The sequence below is a fragment of the Microcaecilia unicolor genome, chromosome 3, assembly GCF_901765095.1.
Source record: "Microcaecilia unicolor chromosome 3, aMicUni1.1, whole genome shotgun sequence".
NCBI classification, from domain to species: domain Eukaryota; kingdom Metazoa; phylum Chordata; class Amphibia; order Gymnophiona; family Siphonopidae; genus Microcaecilia; species Microcaecilia unicolor.
The window spans coordinates 399,504,261-399,527,394 of NC_044033.1; the positions used below are offsets into that span (position 1 = coordinate 399,504,261).

The 23,134-nt window shown below is 42.1% G+C and overlaps 1 protein-coding gene across 1 annotated transcript in view; it reads right to left on the reverse strand.

Annotated features, from left to right (window-relative positions):
- Positions 1–9,403: 9,403 nt before the first annotated feature.
- The window catches only part of TFAP2D (transcription factor AP-2 delta), a 122,899-nt gene continuing 109,168 nt past the window's right edge, over positions 9,404–23,134 (reverse strand). Inside the window, exons 7-8 of the mRNA XM_030195578.1 lie at positions 17,334–17,447; positions 9,404–9,623 (exon numbers count right to left, since the gene is read on the reverse strand). Of these exons, the coding sequence (XP_030051438.1) occupies positions 9,404–9,623; positions 17,334–17,447 (334 nt within the window). The remainder of the gene's footprint in view (positions 9,624–17,333; positions 17,448–23,134) is intronic.

The following is a 23,134-nucleotide window of genomic DNA, read 5'->3' on the forward strand; positions in this document are numbered from 1 at the left end:
TCAGCCAGTTAGATAACTGAAAAAATCACTGCTAACTGGCTAATTTTCTGTTCCGCCTTAATTAGCCTCTGCACCACACACAAAGTAGCTGGTTTCAGCATGGGAGGTGTGAGATAGTGAGTGGTAGTAACAGGTGTTCCCTAGGAACATTCCCTCACTTAAGGTAAAAGTTAGCCACCTTACAGCAAGTGACACTAAGAGGACACAGTTTAGCTGCCTGAAAGCAGATGGCACTAAACTATCAAAACAGGTCCTGAGTCAGAAGAACAGGGCTCAGAGGGAAGGAAGGATAAAAGCTCTGAGAGAGTGTAGATGCTTCCAGGAGGGAGGCCCCAATGCAAGAGGACTCCACTCTAAGCTTAGCTGTAGTACCTGAGGAGAGGACCAGGGAATTGGTATCAGAGTTGTGTGGGAAGACTGGCAAGGCAGGATTAATTCAGATTAATTCAGAAAGTATTTCTTTTGATGTGAGGACCAGAAAGAAACAAAGAGACTTTATTTGTGCTGACATAAGCCTGTGAAGTAACAGGGGGCACATGTGTCAAACAATAAAGTCCTTTTCTTTTTGCTTGAAACCCTGGTGTGTATGCCTGAGTTTGTGCCTGATCCAAGTCACACCCTTGAACACATCGGCAGTTTGGGGAGTTTTTGTGTCTCTGTAGAAGAGACAGCCCACATATCTTCAGGGATTGGGGCCTCAGTATAGCTGGGGGGGGAGGGGGTTGTCTATATAAAGGTTAAAGTGAGTAGCTCTGCCTTAGAGATCTAGGGAAATATAAGAGTTAGTACTACTACTACTATTTAGCATTTCTATAGCGCTACAAGGCATACGCAGCGCTGCACAAACATCGAAGAAAGACAGTCCCTGCTCAAAGAGCTTACAATCTAATAGACAAAAAATAAATAAAGTAAGCAAATCAAATCAATTAGTGTGGACGGGAAGGAAGAGAGGAGGGTAGGTGGAGGCGAGTGGTTACAAGTGGTTACGAGTCAAAAGCAATGTTAAAGAGGTGGGCTTTCAGTCTAGATTTAAAGGTGGCCAAGGACGGGGCAAGACGTAGGGGCTCAGGAAGTTTATTCCAGGCGTAGGGTGCAGCGAGACAGAAGGCGCGAAGTCTGGAGTTGGCAGTAGTGGAGAAGGGAACAGATAAGAAGGATTTATCCATGGAGCGGAGTGCACGGGGAAGGGGTGTAGGGAAGGACGAGTGTGGAGAGATACTGGGGAGCAGCAGAGTGAGTACATTTATAGGTTAGTAGAAGAAGTTTGAACAGGATGCGAAAACGGATAGGGAGCCAGTGAAGGGTCTTGAGGAGAGGGGTAAGGGTCTTGAGGAGAGGGGTAGACAAGCAGGTTTTCTTTTTTGTAGGGTTTAGAAAAGTGTTGCCGTGATGTAGTACAGCAAGCAACCTTTGGCCTGGAATACACAAGAAGACTAACCAGGAGGGGCCAGAGAAGTGCAACAGAGTGTGTTTGGGGCTGTTATACAAGCCACACCTAGCCAGGAGAGTTGGCAAGGTCGAAGAAGAAGAGGAGGAGAAAAAAAGGTTAAAAAGTGTGAAAGTAAGTACCTTGAAATCTGTTCCCTACTGAAAGCACAGACTGAGAGAAAGTGTGTTGTGTGGCTTCAGACTGAGCTACAAACAGCAGAATGCTGAAAGCTGGAAACTTGATTGGCGGCATGGTGCACCTGAGAGTAATCAGCAGAAGTTGGTCAGATGCAGAGGAAGCTTCCATGCAAAAGTGAAATTAAGATAGCTGCTTGTGCTGGAGCGGCTAGGAAAAGCTGGTACAGACTCCAGGAATGGACCTGGAACTGAAGCTGCTATTAAGAAGCTGCCTCTAGGAAACTGCAGAACACAGTAGTATAAAGTTAAAAGCTGTGCACAGAGAAAAGTATCAAAGACTGAACTGCTGCCAGAGAAGCTGCACTGGGGCAGTTCAGGAACTTGATTTTTAGTGAAAGTTACAGACAGAACTGGAGCTATGTGTCCTGATCCAGGGCCAGCTCCTGAATACACAGAATACCAGAGGAAGTAAGAAACTCCAAGCTGTGGGCTGAGGATAGAAGCTGCTGCATTGTAAACTGCAACTGGAGCAGTTGGAAATCCTAGAGTGGAGTAGTTGTTACAAACCAGCACTGGTGGGAGATCAGCGAGTGTGTCTTAAGGATTGAAGAAGTAAGATTCCAAGATGGGCATTTGGGACCAGGAGTGGCAAAAAACCTCATTAGTCCTGCAGCAAAGCCATGTAAATTCAGAGGAATACCGGCCATGTGACTGGAGCATGGCTGAGAAACAGGAAAAGGCTAAAAAGAGGGCCATGAAACAGTCACAAGGGGTGACTAGCAGAGAACCTACTGGGGTAGCCAAAAGGACACCAGGATGAAGGAAGATAAAGGAATCTCCAAGGGAGCAATAAGTGACCTGCAAAAAGTCAAAGGGCTTAAGGAGATTAAGTACCTTCCAAAGGCAGGAAGCCAGAAGCTAGACAAGTGGCTGGGTAGCAAGTGAAAGTGATACCTGGGCAAAGGAGTGGGTTGCAACTCAAGCCCGGTAGCCCCAAGAAGGAAAAGGAGACCTGTCATGGACATTAAGTGCCTATCTCATGTGCAGCCCAAGAGGTGAAGGAAGTCCACCTCTGCAGTTTAGAGGAGACTGAAGATCTGGATTGGTTGTCTGCCATGGCGTCTGAACCAGGGGCAAGAGAAAGAACCCCTTGAAGATTACCCGGTAGAGGTTCAGGACCTACCTTAGAATTTAGTTAGTGAGTTGCTGGCAGATGAATTGCAGCAAGCTGCTGAGTATGCGTGTCAACTATGGGAAGAAAAGAAGTTCCTCCAACAACAACTGGTAGAGGTTAAGGACCTGTTGCAAAGTCAAAGAGAAAAGTGGGAGGAAGACAATGCCAAGCTACAGGTCATGGCAAGAGAGAAAGAAGAGCTGATGAGAGCTCTCACACAACAGGCTAGGAAGGAATTACAGAGTATCCACTCTGCTCTAGAAGCAGAACAGAAAGGATTATGGGAAATCATTGAACAGCAGGTGGAAAAAATTAGGCAACTGAGTGCCAATCCCCTGGGAAGGGGTCTTGCAGAGGTGGGAATACAAGCAAGGCTGGAGGAGCTCCAGGCCTTGGAAATCTCCTTAAGCTACAGAAAGGAGCAGTTGGAGAAGGAGAGAGAGAGTGGTCACAGAGCCAGAGGGCATGGTAGAGAGCCCAATTGAAAGCTAAGAATCAGGAATTCTGCCTTTAAACTGTAACAGAGAACAGGAGGTCACAGAGTTAGGGAGTTATCTGAAGCAGGTGACCAGTTGCAAGAGCAGGTAACCTATATGGAATCCTCTACTGAGATACTGCAGAAGCAGGCAGAGGGGCTGCTTGCTGAAATGGAGAAGGCAAATAAACAACCAGGTTGCAGAGGAGCAACGGGATAAGGCCTTGGCTGAATTTAGCCAGTCTCATGAGTGGTACTGAGGACTGTAACTTCAGGTGAAACAAACGTACTGCAAGGAAGCCTAGCTTAAAGGCGAGTATCACATGCTGTGGAGAAAGCCAGTTGGGCAAGAGCAAATGAAGAAGTAACCTGCCTGTTACAGGAACTACAAGGAAAGTTGGAGAGGAGTGTCCCAGTTGACTAGTTCACTAAAGCAGAGAGAACTGATTGAGGAGGTAGCCAAGAAAGTTAAGTTACTGGAAGCCAAGGATGGAGAACAAGTGGTCTAGGGGGTTGAAGGACAAAGTTAGCCTGTTGACAGTACAGACTGAGGTCAATCAGGCCAAAGCAGAGGCTGGAGAAGCTGAAGTAGAGCAGCTGCAGCAAGATTTGGCAGCAACAGTGTCATGGTGGCAGTATACTGGACTGCAGGGGCAGCTAATGAAAGTCCTGAAAAATTGTGAAGAAGAATGCACACAGCATGTCAGTGCACAGGAGAACCAAGAATAGATGGCAGTTCTAGAGAGCAGAATGCAGTCACTGCAAGGCCAGCTGGCCCAGATGAAAGTCTCCAGAGGGGAGACCTTAACGGACTTGGAAGTATATGGGTACTCAGCTTCAGAAAACTACTCAGATAAAAGGTTCAATTGGATTACCAAGAGAACTTAGGAGGTGAGCAAAGGAAAAGTAGCAGATACAGAGGGCTCATGTCCTGATTCACACTAGGGAGATGTCTCTCCAAATGGAAGACTTAAAGAGACAACTGGAGAAGGAATCAGGAATCACAAAGGGCATGGAAGATGCCTTACAGATGGCCAGCAAAGAGCTTGAGGGACGGTCATCTTTCGACACAAATCGGAAGATGGGAGTCCTTCTCACAGGGTCGTCCAAATCGGTATAATCGAAAGTCAATTTTGGACGTCCCCAACTGCTTTCCATTGCAGGGACGGCCAAATCTCATGGGGGCGTGTCAGAGGTGTAGCGAAGGCGGGACTTGGGCATGCCTAACACATGGACGTCCTCAACCCATAATGGAAAAAAAGGGCGTCCCTGACGAGCACTTGGATGACTTTACCCGGTCCTGTTTTTCTTACGACCAAGGCACAAAAAGGTGCCCGAAATGACCAGATGATCAGCGGAGAGAATCGGGGATGACCACCCCTTACTCCCCCAGTGGTCACTAACCCCCTCCCACCCTCAAAAAAAATCTTTAAAAATATTTTGTGCCAGACTCTACGCCAGCCTCAAATGTCATACTCAGGTCCATCACAGCAGTATGCAGGTCCCTGGAGCAGTTTTAGTGGGTGCAGTGCACTTCAGGCAGGCAGACCCAGGCCCATCCCCCCAAACCTGTTACACTTGTGGTGGTAAATGTGAGCCCTCCAAAACTCGCCACAAACCCACTGTACCCACATCTAGGTGCCCCCTTTCACCCATAAGGGCTATGGTAGTGGTGCACAGTTGTGGGTAGTGGGTTTTGAGGGGCTCAGCACACAAGGTAATGGAGCTATGTACCTGGGAGCAATTTATGAAGTCCACTGCAGTGCCCTGTAGGGTGCCCAGTTGGTGTCCTGGCATGTCAGGGAGACCAGTGCACTACGAATGCTGGCTCCTCCCATGACCAAAGGGCTTGCATTTGGTCGTTTCTGAGATGGGCGTCCTCGGTTTCCATTATCGCTGAAAATCAGAAACAACTAAGTGTAGGGACAACCATCTCTAAGGACAACCTAAATTTTATGTGCAGGAGTGAGTGGGATAGTGGCAGGTGTCCCTAGGCACACTCCCTCACTGAAGGTGCAAATTAGCTACCTTATAGCAAGTAGCACTAAGAGGATGCAGTTTAGCTGCCTGAAAGCAGGTGACATTAAACTGCCAAAACAGGTCCTGAGTCAGAAGGGTGGGGCTCAGAGGGAAGAAAGGTTAAAAGCTCTGAGAGAGTGTAGAATCAGGGAGGCCTTGAATATAGAGGCTTCCAGGAGGGAGGCCTCGAGGCAAGAGGTCTCCACTATAAGCTGAGCGGTAGTACCTGAGGAGAGGACCAGGGAAATGATGTGGCTTAAGCTTCATTGGTTTCAGAGTTGTATGGAAAGACTGGTAAGGTAGGAGACATCATGGATTACATTTAGAAAGTATTTATTTTTGATGTGAGGACCAGTGAGAAATAAAGAGACTGTACTTGTGTTGGACATGAGCCTGTGAAGTAACAAGGGACACATGTGTATGACTGAGTTTATGCCCAATCCAAGCCAAACCATTTATCACATTACCACAGGCAAGTAGATGGAATATTCAGTGCACTATCTCTTAAGTGCTGCTGAATATCCCTGCTTATGCAATTTAAATGGCCAGAATCCTCTTCTGGTTGTTTAAATCACTTTGAATACTGACCCCTTTAATTAAAAACTAGGGAAGGAGGACAAAGTATTGAAAGTGATGAAAACGTAGTGCCCCACAAAGCATGGCATCCTTAGATACAGACCTATTCTGCCTAATGGAAAATCTGTCCCCCACTTGCTGAAAATGTGAAGTACATGGATTCTGCTTAAACGTGCCCCTGAAATGCACTTTAAACACTTTTTTTTATGTGCTTATGGACTGTGTGTGTTCTTCGTACAGTTTTAAAATCTGTACTAGGTAAAATTGGATGTGTATATGTATTATAGTTCCTGATGTGCCTACATATAATCCAATTAAAACTTCCCAAATATCTCCTATTCAGAAGAGGTCTGGATTTAAGTCACATTACATATTCTACACAACAGTTGTACTATTCCCAATAGTAGTATCGAATTGCCTTGCCTTATCAATGCCATTTCTTGATTTTTGTACCAATTTTGCCCTTTATTCCAGATGTATGCTCCTCTGCCCCAGTATGGCTGCATTAGTAAAACTGTAAAAATGGGCTTACTTGCTTACAAATAATTTATTTGCAAAAGTCTTCAAACCCTTGTACATTTTTCACTTTCCACTGTCTGAAAAAAGTGCTATTAAAAATGCATTACATTTTTGAAAAATAATTAAGAATAAGAAGCCAATATGTTCTGATTAGCCACGTAGTGAGGCCACGCATCCTGGGGCACTTGAGCACGAAGTCAAGAAAGATATAATATTGCCATGCACCCGGTTCTTCATCCCACTCCATGCTGCTCTTCTCCCCCCTTGACCCCCACATGCCTGAGCTGGCAAGGATCCTCTACTCATGACTTGCACTTGCCCTGGACTTATGCTGCCACATGGGTCCACCCCCCCCCCCCCCCCCCCCATAGCACATTCTTGGTTTCTGTGAAACTGAGCATGTGTGGAGGAGGCCTGCCCCCACACATTCAGTTTTGTGAAAATTGAGCATGTGCGGATGTGCGGGTGAGGGAGAAGGTCCAGTGTGGTGGAGATGACCTAGGGAAAGTGCAGGCCACATGTGGAGGATCATTTCCACTGGTTGGGCTTGGGGACCCAATCAGCCAAAGTAACAGATTTTTCTGCAAATTTAGGGGTCCTGTATCTAAATTGGGTGGCCCAGGCCCCCAATGGCCACACCACTGGTTGTGATGCATAATATTCACACCCCTTCACTTAATAATTGGTGGAAGCCCCTTTTTTCTCAATAATAGCCAAGAGTTCCTAAGCTTAATTGACTGGGATGGTGCAATTTTTTTTATTGGATTTAAATCTGGACTTCTACTGGGTCCTTCAAGAATATTCATATTCTTCTTTCTGAACCACGCCATTGTTGCTTTTAATGGTTAGGATCATTGCTTGTTGAAAGGCTAATCTTCTTCTCAATCCCATTCTGTGGCAGACTGGAAAAAGGTTTTCCTCTAGGCTGTGCATCTTTATTTCCAGTATATTTTGTTAGCATCAGTGCTTTTTTTGTAGAAAAAAGGTGCTGGTACTCATTATGGGCGGGGTCACCGCATATGGCTCCACCCATATGATAGCCACACCCATTATACCAGCCATGGCGCATATAAACAGACATCATTGAAAATATTATACTAGTATAGGAGAAAAATATAACGTGATTTTTTTCATTATAAATAATTTCTGTAAGGTGTTTCAGCTCCAATATACCCAGTTCAAAATAAGACAGCAGATGGCAGGAAAGCGTCAAAGTGATAGGAATGCCTTCATCCCACTCCCAGCATGCCTCTTGTGATTTGGTTGCACTGCAGACAGACTGCATAGATAAACGTCTGCAAAATAGGTTCTAAAATAGCGATTTGAACATTTTGGCAAGCAAAATGTCCAAACGCTGCTTTATGCTACTTTTTAAATATTTTTCTCTTTCGAAAATGAGCCCCATTGTAACTTTGTAAGTCTATATGTTTTGAAAATGAGCCTCTATGCTTCTTTGGTCCCTTTCTTGGTCTGTGCACATCATCCTTTCACTTCTATCATGTACAGCTCCCCAAATGCATCACTCTACATTTCTTCACATTAAAGCTTAACACAAAGTATAGTTGGTTATGCCTCTTGAGTTATGCCTTCTGCTCTGCATTATCTGTTGCATTAACAGTTAACACATAGTAACGACCCGTGTTAATCCCAACCATTTCCTTATTCCAAGATGGCATTTTCTGCATTAGTTGTTTAATGTAGTAACTAATGTATGCAGAAAGAGTTAGGAAGGAAAGTTGTCAACGAAGATGTATTATTTTACTCTCCTCAAGTCACTTCATTGGCGCCCTGTTCATTTCCGCATACAGTTCAAACTCCTCTTATTGACTTACAAGTGCATTCACTCTGCATCTCCTCAGTACTTCTCCACTCTTATCTCTCCCTACACACTTCCCCGAGAATTTTGTTCACTGGGTAAATCTCTTTTATCTGCACCCTTCTCCTCCACCGCTAACTCCAGACTCTGTTCCTTTTATCTTGCTGCACCATATGCCTGGAATAGACTTCCTGAGCCGGTACATCAAGCTCCATCTCTGGCCGTCTTCAAATCTATGCTAAATGCCCACCTTTTTGATGCTGCGTTTAACTCCTAACCATTACTCACTTGTTCAGCACCCATTTTTATCATTCCCACCTTAGTAATTCCCTTATCCCTTATTTGTCCTGTCTGTCCTAGTTAGATTGTGAGCTTTTTCAAGCACGGACTGTCTCTTCATGTTCACTGTACAGTGCTGCGTATGTCTAGTAGCACTATAGAAATGATAAGTAGTAGTAGTAACCCCACTATGCATAAAATGGGACCTGTGCTAAAATAGCATAAGCTAGTGGTAGAATAACATTTCTTACCAATAACCCATGCTGATAACTACAAATGTGCTGTGCTAACTGTTAGGGTGTGGCAATTCCTGCATTAAACAGCTAACACAGCTTAGGAAATAAGGGCCTGTAATATTAAGTGAGAAAGTTGAATTAAATTGCTTAACTTGTTTATAAAACTTTAATATGAACAATTCAGGTGACAAAAACAAAATACATGTTCATAATTCATTATTTTAATTCAGTTTCAGGGAAACCAGTGCACACTGTACCTTGGTGCAGATGCCGATGCAACTGTATTTCTTTTATGACATACAGCTTTATTCCTACAGAAAATATTGTCTGTAACCGAATATAAAAAAGTCTTTTCTGATAAGGTAACTTGTGACAAATATCCTGTCAAAGAGATAGAAATCTCGAAGTGAGTAAACAGTGAAGAGAATCGTAAAGAACAGTAAAATACCACATGCACAAAATATGTTAGCAACATAAAAAGGATTATTTTTTCACAAAATAATATCAGGGTTTACAAGTCCTTTACTTCCTTTATGTATCATCCATGTACGATTTGCATTCTTGAGCAGACCAAATTTTTGAATCGGATTAACCAATTCATTATCTTCCAGAAGGCTTTCTACCTCTGACTAGAGTAGTGTATTTGACCTACTGTAGATAAATTTACTCTCAGTAATGCACGCATGTATATGTATAAAATTTCAGCAGCACATCTTTCCAGTAATAAATTCTGTTTCATATTGTTAGTCTGTCTTTTCAGTTTTGCCATCTTTCATGGAAGCCTCCGATGCTTTCCGCAGAGGTGTTTTCTCTGAGTTGACATTTCCCTGGCTAGATTCAGCTGCTCCTCCAGTCTTGTTTGCTGTATGTTTCTCCAAGTAGTTCAGCATTTCACTGAGAAGAGTTTGGAAAGTGCTTAGAGCGGCACATATTGCAGGGGTCCCGAAGCCATGAGTGATTAGACTATTAAAAGAGAAAGCGAACAGTTTCACAATAGAGCAAAATAGATTCTTCTAAAGTTTTGGACATGGACAGGGTAATTCTATAACAGGGCACCTATAATGAGGCAACCCAGAGGATGCTGTACGTCATGTTACTCCAATGTGCCATCATCAAGCTTACCTTTATCAATTGTGTTTATGCTTATGTTTAATTATTTCACTATTGTTAACAAAATTGTAAGTTTATACAAAGCTGTACCTGTTGTACACTGCCTTGGGTGAATTTCTTTATAAAGGTGGTTAATAAATTCCAATACATAAATAAACAAGGAAATATTCCTGGACATATGTTTATCGGTGTTCTAAAATATAAAATGCACATAAAGGGCTAGATTCTATATATGGAGCCTGAAAAATCAGTGCTGAAAATATTTCCGCCTAGGTATATTCTATAAACTGTGCCTAGATTTAGGCATGATTTATAGAATACACCTAGTGGTCATGTCTATGCCTAGTTCTAGGCATTTCCATTTACGCCAAGTAAAACTTGGTATAAATACTGGTGCCTAAGTTAGGTGCAGAGCAGGTGTTTTCTATAACCCTGCATATAGATTTGCAGAACGTTCATGGTCCGCCCATTCCACGCCCATGGCCATGCCCCCTTTTTGGGCAGCATGGATTGGAATTTATGCGCACCACTTTACAGAATACACCTAGCAAATTGTGCATGTAAATTCTAATTAATGCCAATTAGTGTCAATAATTGCTTGTTGTGGCAATTATTGGTATTGATTGGCTTGTTAAGTAAATAAATTGCACGCACAAATCCAGAATACAACCAGATTTGTGCGCACAATTTTGGTGGCGCTACATAGAATCCAGTGGAAAATTTGAAGGACCATGCAACCCATGCCGAGAAGATACCTATTTTAATCTCTGCATAGGATGGCATACATATGTACAAATCTTTTTAGGGATATACTTTACAATTTTATACACATGTCATTTAGCATCAATGTTAGTGCCCCTGTATATTGAAAAAGAGTTTAAGATACTAATTTTACATAGAAACTTAGAAAAATGAAGGCAAATAAAGATTACTGAAAAGGATGAGTAGACAAAGACTATCCTGCTTATTTTCAAAACAGATCACCGGCCATCTTCTGCCACAAATCGGGAGATGGCGAAGCCGGCCAAATCGGTATAATGGAAAGCCTATTTTGGCCGGCTTCAACTGCTTTCCATCGCAGAGCCGGCCAAAGTTAAAGGGGGCATTTCGGAATGGTATGGGAGGCAGGATGGGAGCATGATTATCAGATGGCCAGCTTCGGCCGATAATGGAAAAAAGATGGCTGGCTCTGACGAGCATTTCGCCGGCTTCACTTGGTCCATTTATTTTTAGGACCAAGTGTCAAAAAAGTGCCCCAATTGACCAGATGACCACCAGAGGGAATCAGGGATCACCTCACCTTGCTCATCCCCAGTGGTCACCAAACCCCCTCCCACCCCAAAAAAAGATTTTTAAACATTTTTTTGCCAGCCTCTATGCCAGCCTCAAATGTCATACCCAGCTCCATGACAGCAGTATGCAGGTCCCTGGAGCAGTTTTTAGTGGGTGCAGTGCACTTCAGCCAGGTGGACCCAGGCCCATCCCCCCCTAGCAGTTACACTTGTGGTGGTAAATGTTAAGCCCTCCAACCCCCCCCCCCCCCAAAACCCACTGTACCCACATGTTGGTGCCCCCTTCATCCCTAAGGGCTATGGTAGTGGTGTAGAGTTGTGGGGAGTGGGTTTTGGGGGGGATTCAGCACCCAAGGTAAGGGAGCTGTGCACCTGGGACCAATTTTTGAAGTCCACTGCAGTGCCCCCTAGGGTGCCCTGTTGGTGTCCTGGCATATGAGGAGGACAAGTGCACTACAAATGCTGGCCCCTCCCACGACCAAATGCCTTGGATTTGGCCGGGTTTGAGATGGCCGGCATCGGTTTCCATTATCGCCGAAAACCGATGCCGGCCATCTCAAACCCGGCTATTTCTGACATTTGGCTGGCCCCAACCGTATTATCGAAACGAAAGATGGCCAGCCTTCTTTTTTGATAATATGGTTCGGGACTGCCCTTTGCGGCGCTGGCCATATAGATGGCCGCCGCCATTCAATTATGCCCCTCTATGTGTCGCTGTTTCCCTATTTTTAGAATACTAGAGCTAAACTAGCAGAGATCATATGTACAGTGAAACTGTAGACATTTGTACATACTCGGGATCAGAAGTAAATTTAATTGTGTAAAGTACACATGTTCACATGTATTTTATAAACTATAAGGCAATTCTGTAATCTAAGGATAGAGGGCAATGTTCTGTACTGGACTGGGAACTAGTCCAAAGATTAGAAAACAGAGGGTAGAGTTACATGACCAATTCTCTTAATTGAGGAAGGTAAATAGTACAGTGCACCAGGGATCTGTCCTGGGAACAATGAGGGGCCCTTTTACTAAGCTGCGTAAGCATCTACATGTCAGGGGCATCAACCAAATTAACATACATTGTTATAGAATTCAGGGGGTTAGGCGTACATTTAGGCATGGGTATTTACACTAGGTTTTCAATGGCATAAATGGCTGTGCCTAAATGCATGCGCATTGCCCCAGCCTATGCGCTATTCTATAAACCAATGTCTCTCTGTAGAAGTGGTTTATAGAAGAGTGTTACAGTTTCAGTGCTGCGTACATCTAATAGCGCTATAGAAATGATAAGTAGTAGCAGTAGCAGCACTTTATAACAGACTCAATCAAGTATACATAGGAGGTTCCTTATCCTTCCCTTTTAGTCTCCCTTTAGTGTGCCACAGGGCTTAGTTCTGGCCCTTCTACTCTTTAATGTCTTTCTCTCTCCTTTACTGTTTTTCATTGAATCTGGGCCTAGGATGTCTTTGCCTAGGCCAGTGACATCCAACTTCTGGCACGTTTTAATCCATCTAATGTCTTCTGCATACAGTTGCTCACATAGGCGGTTGGTGGCCCAACTGTTTGGGGAGGCTAAAGGGGGTGGGGTTAGGGGTGGGGCCAGGGGCGGGGTTTACATCCATAATTGTCTGACAACACACAGAAAAAAATAAGTACAAATAAAATAATCACAATTAATACCTTTTATTAAATTTAGATATAAGCTATGTATCATATGTCAAAGAATAAAGTGGTTGCTCAAAGCATATACTAACCACAATCGCTCAACTGCAAAACACTATGCACAACTTTGTGCAAAAACACACTCAGAACCTTACTGTACCATGACGGTACTGAAAAGAGACAAGCTTTCTATTGTCTCCATAATTTATGTACCAAATCTATTAATTCCTGAGTTTAGCAGCTAAAAAGGTGGTAATTTAATTGCTCAGAAAGCTTGCTGGAAGCAGTACAGAATGTAAGAATCTGTGGCAGTGGAAAAATAAGACAAGTTTGGTGTATGTATAGGGGCAACAGAGACAAATATAGTGGGTGTGTTTGGAGTGGGGGGATCAGCAGAGAGATACTGGTATACTGAGTGTTTGTGAGGGGTGCATGCTGGCTGTGTGCTGAAAAAATCTGAACATGGTGCCTCTGTGTGTATGTGGGAGGGGAGGGGTACTGCAAAGAGGAACATGCTGCCTGTGTGGCTTTATACATGGGTCACGTATAAGGCATTTCTACTTAAATGCTCTAGCTGCACAAGCTACTCAAAATCGTAGCTCCTCGGTATTCCAGGCTACGAGTCTCATTTTCGAACATATCCCAACATAAATTGGATTTTAAAAAATAAAGTGCATTGACTTCCACTGGTTCATCCGCTTGAAATCCAGAGATTGAAAGTGAAAGGTGTGTGTGTGTATTCTTACATTTAATTATCAAGATAACAGAATAGGTAAAAGAAAACAAAAACACCTTATATCTGCAAGAGAACTAGCTGTTGCTGGTCGTCGTCAGAAGAGCAGATAATTAACAAAAAAAGTAAAATTTCAGTTCCTACTCACGCCAGCATCGTATTATAGCTTGCTTCGGGGCTTCGGCCTGACTGCATGCATGACGTGCCCCGCCTCCTCTGACCAAACTGCTTCCGCGAGGGCTGGACGAATCAGAAGTAAGGCTGGTCAAAGGAGGCGGGGCACGTCATGCAGTCAGGTTGAAGCCCCGAAGCAAGTTGTAATACGATGCTGGCGTGCCACTACCGGCGGCAGCGATGGGCGATCATCTGAATCACTTTGGAGGGAGTGAGAGGGATAGAGACGCTGCATCGGGGGGGTGGTGAGAGAGTACTGTAGCGCCGGCGATCTAATCAAATTATAGAGACTGCAGGGAGGGAGTGCGAGACATAAACGGTGCATCGGGGGGGGGGGGGGGGGATGAGAGAGAGAGACGCTTGGGGCTTGCGGCTGGGGAGGCTTAGCCTCCCCAAGCCTCTTATACCGGGCGTCTATGGTTGCTCAGTTCTAAGATAAATCAAACAGCCTCCTGGCTCTCTGTGAATAAACTGGCACTTAATCCCAGGAAATGCACAGGCCTTATACTTTCTTCTTCAGCCTCTCTTCCACCTGTCTGTCCTATTAATATAGTGAGTGACCCATTTCTTTATACCGAGTGTCAGAGTTCTCAGTGTGACCACAGATGTGGACCTAACCTTCCACTTTCGTATTTCCAATACTATCTATTCCTGCTTATTTAAATTGAAAAAGATCTATTCTGGCCATCTGTTCACCATTTCTTCCTTCTCCACTGTCTTGTTCTGTCTAGCCTTGACTACTGTAATGCATTACTTCACGACTTCCAAAGAAAGACATTCAGTGTTTACAACTAGTTCAAAATGCAGCCATTGGCCTTCTCACTGGTGCCACCTGGTTTGATCACATTACTCCTCTGCTTTGTGATGAACACTGAACTTCACATATTAATTCCTCTGGCCCACAAATCTCTCCCCTCAGGACAGCAACTGTATCTATCCCAATATCTTCACCATTACCACCATTTCTGGGCTCTAAGCTCTTCCCAAGCACACTTACCCCAGGTCCCTTCCCTTCTCCAAATTCGTCTTTCCATATTTCATAAGCAAATATTCAGTGTCTTAGGCCTGCAACTATGGAATGCCCTGCCCCTGGCCCTCTGGCTGCAAGCTTCCTTGCCACTTTTTAAGGCACAGCTTAAGGCCTATCTGTTCAAAACAGGGAAGATAGGGTATCCCGATAACGAGGTTGCAAAAGAGACTGTAGTAGATCAGGTGTCATTAAATAAAAGTAAAAATCAGACAAAAGATTGCAAATTAATACTGTCAAGTACTGAGCATGATGTAAATAGGAACAACAAACATAGTTTGAAAAATGTCTATATGTGAATGCCAGAAGCCTAAGAAATAAGATGGGAGAGTTGGAATATATTGCACTAAATGAAAAATTAGATATAATAGGCATCTCTGAGACCTGGTGGAAGAAGGATAACCACTGGGACACTGTCATACCGGGGTACAAATTATATCGTAGTGATAGGGTGGATCGAATTGGTGCAGGGGTAGCATTGTATATTAAGGAGATCCTTGAATCAAATAGATTGAAAAGTCTGCAGGAAACAAATTACATCTTGGAATCCCTATAGATTGAAATTCCATGTGTAAAGAGGAAAAGGATAGTGATAGGAGTATATTACCGTACGACTGGCCAGGATGAACAGAGGGATGCAGAAATGTTAAAGGAAATTAGGGACATAAACAAACTGGGCAACACGATAATAATGGGCGATTTCAATTACCCTGATATTGACTGGGGAAATATAACATTGGGGCACGCTAGGGAAGTCAAATTCCTTGACGAAATCAAGGATTGCTTTATAGAGCAGCTGGTACAGGAACCGATGACAGAAGGAAAAATTCTAGACCTAGTCCTTAGTGGTGCGTATGTTCTGGTGCGGGAGGTAATGGTGCTGGGGCCGCTTGATAACAGTGATCATAATATGATCGGATTTGATATTAGCTCTGAAGTAAGTACACACAGGATATCAAATATGTTAGCATTTAACTTTAAAAAAGGAGACTATGATAAAATAAGAAGAACATAAGTACATAAGTATTGCCATAATGGGAAAGACTAAAGGTCCATCAAGCCCAGCATCCTGTTTCCAACAGTGGCCAATCCAGGTCACAAATACCTGGCAAGATCCCAAAACAGTACAAAAAATTCTATACTGCTTATCCCAGAGATAGTGGATTTTCCTCAAGTCCATTTAATAATGGTCTATGGACTTTTTCTTTAGGGAACAAAGAACAGGGTTAAATGGTCAGTATTCTCAATGGAGAAGGGTAATTAGTCGGGTTCCCCAGGGGTCTGTGCTGGGACCGCTGCTGCTTTTTAATATATTTATAAATGACATAGAGATGGGAGTAATTAGTGAAGTAATTAAATTTGCTGATGACACAAAGTTATTCAAAGTCGTTAAATCGCGGGAGAATTGTGAAAATTACAAGGGGCCTTACGATACTGGGAGACTGGGCGTCTAAATGGCAGATGACGTTTAATGTGAGCAAGTGCAAAGTGATGCATGTGGGAAAGAGGAACCCGAATTATAGCTACATCATGCAAGGTTCCACGTTAGGAGTCACAGACCAAGAAAGGGATCTAGGTGTCGTCGCTGATGATATGTTGAAACCTTCTGCTCAGTGTGCTGCTGCGGCTAAGAAAGCAAATAGAATGTTAGGTATTATTAGGAAGGGAATGGAAAATAAAAATGAGGATGTTATAATGCCTTTGTAATGCACCATGGCGCGACCGCACCTCGAATATTGTGTTCAATTCTGGTCGCCGTATCTCAAAAAAGATACATTGGAATTAGAAAAGGTGCAGAAAAGGGCGACAAATATGATAAAGGGGATGGGACGACTTCCCTTTGAGGAAAGGCTAAAGCGGCTAGGGCTCTTCAGCTTGGAGAAAAGGTGGCTGAGGGGAGATATGATAGAGGTCTATAAAATAATGAGTGGATCGGAACGGGTTGACGTGAAGCATCTGTTTACGCTTTCCAAAAATACTAGGACTAGGGGGCATGCGATGAAGCTACAATGTAGTAAATTTAAAACGAATCGGAGAACATTTTTCTTCACTCAACGTGTAATTAAACTCTGGAATTCATTGCCAGAGAATGTGGTAAAGGCGGTTAGCTTAGCGGAGTTTTTAAAAGGTTTGGACGGCTTCCTAAAGAAAAACTCCATAGACCATTATTAAATGGACTTGAGGAAAATCCCCTTCTTCTGGGATAAGCAGTATAGAATGTTTTGTACTTTTTTGGGATTTGCCATGTATTTGTGACCTGGATTGGCCACAGTTGGAAACAGGATGCTGGGCTTGATGGATCTTTGGTCTGTCCCAGTATGGCAATACTTATGTACTTATGTAGTAACCTGCTGGCTTGTTTGTCCCACATAATGGTATTCAGTCTCCTCTCCCTATTCCCCTTCCCCAACCCTCCTCTTCTACTTTGGGTCCCTTCCCTCTTATCCTAAAGCTATTTCTCTTCTGTCCATTACTCTTTGCTGTCCTGACCTTATGGAATTCTTTTCCCTCTAGTTATTATATTAAGTTAATGGTCTTTCCTCATGCGTTATATGAAACCTCTAAAAAAAGTTGGATAAACTTGGAAACTTCATACAAAAGGTACCCATAATAATTAAAATTATTACAACTTTTACATTATCTTGAAAGCCTGTAAATGTAACATAAAACCATACCTGAAATGTGTTAAGTGTCTCTGGATATCAAGATCTAATATTGGAGTTGGCCTGGATGATCCAAGGGGTGATCTGTCTTGACTTAGGAGATCCTGGAATTCTTTACAGATTTGTCTAAAATAAGAGAGTTATATCAGAAGAGCTATATATCTTTATTTATACAATAATAATACTGAAATTCATCAGATGATAAGGAGGACATTGTGCAAAAAGCAGGTGTAAATATAAGGTTATAAATTCCCTGAGGTAGTTTAAAAGCAAAAGTACATCAATTCTTTTGCTCTGAGAATTTGTTGACATGCATACAGTTGAAAGTATGCACTTTCCCCCAAAATTCAGCCGGTGTCAGGCTGTGTGGTGACTGCCCGATGCTGACGGTCAGGATATTCAATGCCAGGATGTATGTATGTATTTATTTATTTAGGAGTAGCCTAGTGGTTAGTGTATTGGACTTTGATCCTGGGGAACTGAGTTCAATTCCCACTGCAGTTCCTTGTGACTCTGGGCAAGTCACTTAACCCTCCATTGCCCCTGGTACAAAATAAGTACCTGAATATATATGTAAACCGCTTTGAATGTAGTTGCGAAAACCTAAGAAAGGCGGTATATCAAGTCTCATTTTCCCTTTCCCTTTATGAATTCTTGTATCCCACTGTTATCCAAAAGCAAGTTTTGGTTCAAAGTGGCTTAGCATTTACATTTGGTGAGATTACAATGGTGGCTTACAGTTGGGATAAGGAGAGAATCTTGTTAACTTGCATCGTTATTTGTAGAATTTTTTGAAGAGGTAAGTTTTCAGTTCTTTTCTGAACTGAGGATAGTTTGTGATGCTTCTCGTGGCTTTTGGTATTGAGTTCCACCCTATGGAGCCTAGGTAACTGAATCCTCCTGTGCAGATGGTCTTATAGTTTAAGTTTCTGCAGTTGATTAGATGGAGAAGTAAGTAACCTTTGGTTGCTGGGCTCGCATTTCGTGGCAAAAGATTAATCATGTCTAGCATATATTCAGGTGCCATTCCAAATAATATTTTGAAAATGAGGGTGCTAGCTTTGAAAAATAGTCTAGCCTTGATAGCTAGCCAGTGTATTGTTTTGAGCAATTGGGTAGCTCTTTTATTTTGACTTCTGGCTATCTGGCGACTTTTATTGAATATCTGTTTTCATTTTTGACCGCATCAAGCCGATATTCAGCACTAACCAATTAAGTGCTTAGTGGTTAAAGATAGACCTGCTATTTTAAGGGAAAGGGAAATGGGACTTGATATACCGCCTTTCTGAGGTATTTGCAACTACATTCAAAGCGGTTTACATATATTCAGGTACTTATTTTGTACCAGGGGAAATGGAGGGTTAACTGACTTGCCCAGAGTCACAAGGAGCTGCAGTGGGAATCAAACTCATTTCCACAGGATCAACCGCTACATATGTTGGTTTCGTGCTGAATATGTGTGCCTAACCAGCTATATCATGCGATATAGCCAGTTAACGACTAGCTGCTAACAGCGGATATTCAGTAGGCACTAAAATGCTACTTAATCGATCAGGAGTCATTTTTTAAGGTCTGTTTTGACTTGAATTAATAATTTATCATATTTAAGGGGGACGCATAGATTATAGGAGATTATAACTCCAAGGTATCTGAAAGATAGTACAGTTTAGAATAAGGTGTTTTTCAGGGTCCTTCTGGTTTTATCATAGTCAAGGCCTCAAGGCATTATCATGGATTTTGTAAAATTTACTGTATAACCAGACATTTGTCCATAGTCCCTTAACAATGTTACTAGGCAGGGTAAGGATTGTTTTAAATTTTATAAAATAATTAGTGTATCATCTGCATAAAGGGGTGAATTCTCTATTTGGTGCTAAAACATCAGCGCTAAAAAAAGATAGGTGCAGTTATGTCCAGGAATCACATCTAACTTTAGGGGTGGCCATTTGTACCAGCTGAAATGTGGTGCAAATGTACGTGCCTAAGGGGTCTGTTTACTAAGCTGCATTCAAAAATGGCCTGCAGTAGCCTGGATGTGTGAAATTGGCATTTGTTGGGCCATTTTTTTTATCATGCCTGGTAAAAAGGGCTGCTTCTATTGGGGCAGAAAATGTCCATGCACATGGCTACGTACTGCCTGAGCCTTTATTGCCACCCATTGACCTAGCGGTAAGGGCTCACACACTACTTTGCGGTAATCATGCAACTCATGCTAATGTGGCCACACTGCCAATTACCTCTGAGAGCGCCCCCTCCCCCACAGTAGAAAATAGAATTTTTTTTTCTATCGTGGGAAATAGTGCGAGCCAGCTTCAACATTACTGATGGGTGCCCATGCTATCCCGATGGTAGTGTCGATTTGGTGCTACCCGTGGGTTAGCCCTACCACTGCTTAATAAAAGGGCACCTAAATTAGGCACTTACCTCCCTTATTCTATAACAATGCAAGTAAATGCTAGGAATGACCCATTCTGCCAATAACCTTCTGATTTCTATGCCCCCTTTTTTTACTCATGCATAAAATTTACACACATACATTCCAATTATTGGTGTGAATTACTTGTTATTCAATTAAATTGCTTGCACTATTTGGACATCTTTCCAAATTTGTGTGCACAATTTTTGGCAGCTTTTATTCAATTATGGGGATAAGGCTATAGCATGTTTTTCACCTGCTATTGTTACCCCATGAGTGGTATCTGAATTTCTAATGTTTGTTGCTAGGGGTTCTATAGTTATTGCAAATAAGGGAGAAAGTGGACACTATTGGTGTGTACCTCTATGTAAATTAAAAGGAGATGAAAGATTTCCATTAACTAAAACTGAAGTTGTGGGAGTATGAAATAATACTTTTATCAAAGATATGTAATTATGACCAAAGCCCATCTTAGATAAAACGCAAAACAAGTATTTTCATTCTATCACATCAAAACTTTTTTAGCATCTAATGTTATATATTAAATAAAGCAATTAACCCTCTCAATTTATGTGATGCTGGATTGTTGAGGAGGAAAAGACTTCAGATGCTCAACCTTCTTTGTTAATTATTAAATTAACTTTGCGTGGTTGATGCCTACAATATCCATTATTTAAGGAAATAACCTGTTTTTTTAAAATGGATATTGGGCCGGCTCCTCATCAGTCAAAAACCTCCTGAGAACTCTTACAGTCTGGTAAATATATAGTTATTGGCTGCACTTATCTGAGCTTGTAGTATAGATCTGGCTGGGGACGCTGGCCCAATATCCATTAAAAAAACCCAGGTATTTCCTTAAATAATGGATATTGTAGGCATCAACCACGCAAAGTTAATTTAATAATTAGCAAAGAAGGTTGAGCATCTGAAGTCTTTTCCTCCTCAACAATCCAGCATCACATAAATTGAGAGGGTTAATTGCTTTATTTAATATATAACGGTTGTTAACAAGCAATTTTCCATCGGTTATTTAAATTAAACTTTAGCATCTAATGGCAAAGTCCCCTTTTTGATTTTTGGTTTGATATATGATGTTGATTAACCGTCTAATGTTATCTGAGGTATATTTGTTCTCAATAAAACCAGTTTGGTCTGGATGTATTATTTGATCCATGAGTTTTTTTCAATTCTAAAACTCAAGATTTTGGCAAAGATTTTATAATCTATATTTAGTAATGAGATAGGTCTGTAACTTGCTGGTGGATCTTTTTCTTCCTTGGGAATAATAGTGATGCGTGCATCATAGAATGTAGGTGGCAGTTTCCCTGTGGTTGTTATTTCGATAAAAGTGTCTAAGAGAATTGGTGTGAAATAATCTTAAAATTTTTAATGTAGTTCTGCTGGGAATCCATCAGGATCAGTTGCTTTATTGCATTTTAGAGAGGAGATTGCTCAGTATATCTCCTCTTTTGTGACAGGCTTATCAATTTCTAATCTAGCCTTGCCAACTAATTTAGATAAGTAAACATTATCTAGTCAAGTATTAATATTGTCTTCAAGGATGCTCGATTGTGAGGTATATAGATTTTTATAGAATTCTGCAAAAGAGTTTGTCATTGTTCCTGAGCCCCAGCTGAAATGACCTGATTGGGTTCTGATTTTGGCTGATGTTTTAATTTTATTTTATTTATGTAACCCAACATTTAGTTGCCACATTAATATCATATGTGGTTTATTGGCATGTTCATACTAAGATTATTTTGTCAGATTTATAATCAGTCTTAGGGGTCCTTTTACAAAGGCACTCTAAAAATGGCTTGCAGTAGTGTAGGTGTGGGTTTTGGGCACGTGCTGATCCATTTTTTAGCGTGCCTGTAAAAAAGGCCATTTTAAAATTTTTATTAAAAATGGACATGTGGCAAAATGAAAATTGCAGCATGTCCATTTTGGGTCTGAAACTTTACCCTCAGCCATTGACCTAGTTGTAAAGACTCATGCAGTAACTGGGCGTTGATGACCTACACGTGTTAAATGCCACTTGGTGCATGTCCATTACACGCGCCAGAAAATAAAAAATATTTTTCAGATGCGTGTACGGGACACGCGCCAAAAATGAAATTACCGCAAGAGCCACGCAGTAGTTGGCAGTAACTCCATTTTGGCTCAAGTTGGGCACATGTAGACGCTTATGTGGCTTAGTAAAAGAACCCCTTAGTTTTCTAAGGGCCCTGTTTACTAAGGTGCATTAGTATTTTTAACAAGCCTACACTTAGCGCTTGCGCTAACCATATAGGCGCCTAGAGGGACATTGTAGGCACGTACATGGTTAGTGCGCATTAAAAATATTAACGTGCCTATAACACTGCATAGGGGTCCTTTTACTAAGCCATGTAAGTGTCTACGTGCACCCAACATGTTCCAAACTGGAGTTACCGTCTAACTACTGTGTGGCTCTACCGGTAATTTCATTTTTGGAGCGCATCCACTGCGCACTTCTGAAAAATATTTTTTATTTTCTGGTGTGCGTAATGGGTGCGTGCCAAGTGGTATTTGGCGCACATAGGTCATTACCACCTGGTTACTGCGTGAGTCTTTATCACTAGGTCAATGGCTGGCGGTAAGGTCTCAGACCCAAAATGGACACACGGCAATTTGTCGCACGTCCATTTTCTGCAAAAAAGGCCTTTTTTTTCAATTTGTCGCAATTTTCATTTTGTTGCATGCCCAAAACCATTACTTACACTACCGCAAACCATTTTTTAGCGTGACTTTGTGAAAGGACCCCTTAGGAAACAGGGCCCTAATTTATTTAATTCACACTTGACTTTTTTGAAAGCTAGTTTTATTAAATACCACACAGCAGAAAATAGCAATTCAGTCCAAACATAGTGCTCTGTTTACTAAGCTGCATTATAGGCACGTTAACATTTTAAATGCATGTTAACTATGTACATATGTTAACTGGGTAAGTGCCTACAATATCTTTATAGGCGCCTACACGGTTAGCGCATGCACTAATTGTAGGCGCATTAAAAACGCTAATGCGCCTTATTTAACAGGGCCTATAGTAGGCTACAATGGTGGTAAGTTTTAAAAATAAAATGACCCCCTCCCATCCTATACCATCCCCATCCTCCTTCCAACACCAAATAGATCTGAAACAAATAAGTATGACAAAGGGTACGAGCATCATACAAATAAATGAGTAATAGCAAGAGATATTTGTTCATAGTATGGAAACTATGAACAAAGAGCAGCAAGTTAAAACATCAGTTAGTTAATATGTATCCAATGGAAAGGATGCTCATTTGGCAACAAACCATGATGTCCTCCTCTGGAGTGCAAATGTCAACTATTCAAATTTGTAAAGTTCAAAATAAACTGCCAACCAGGTGGC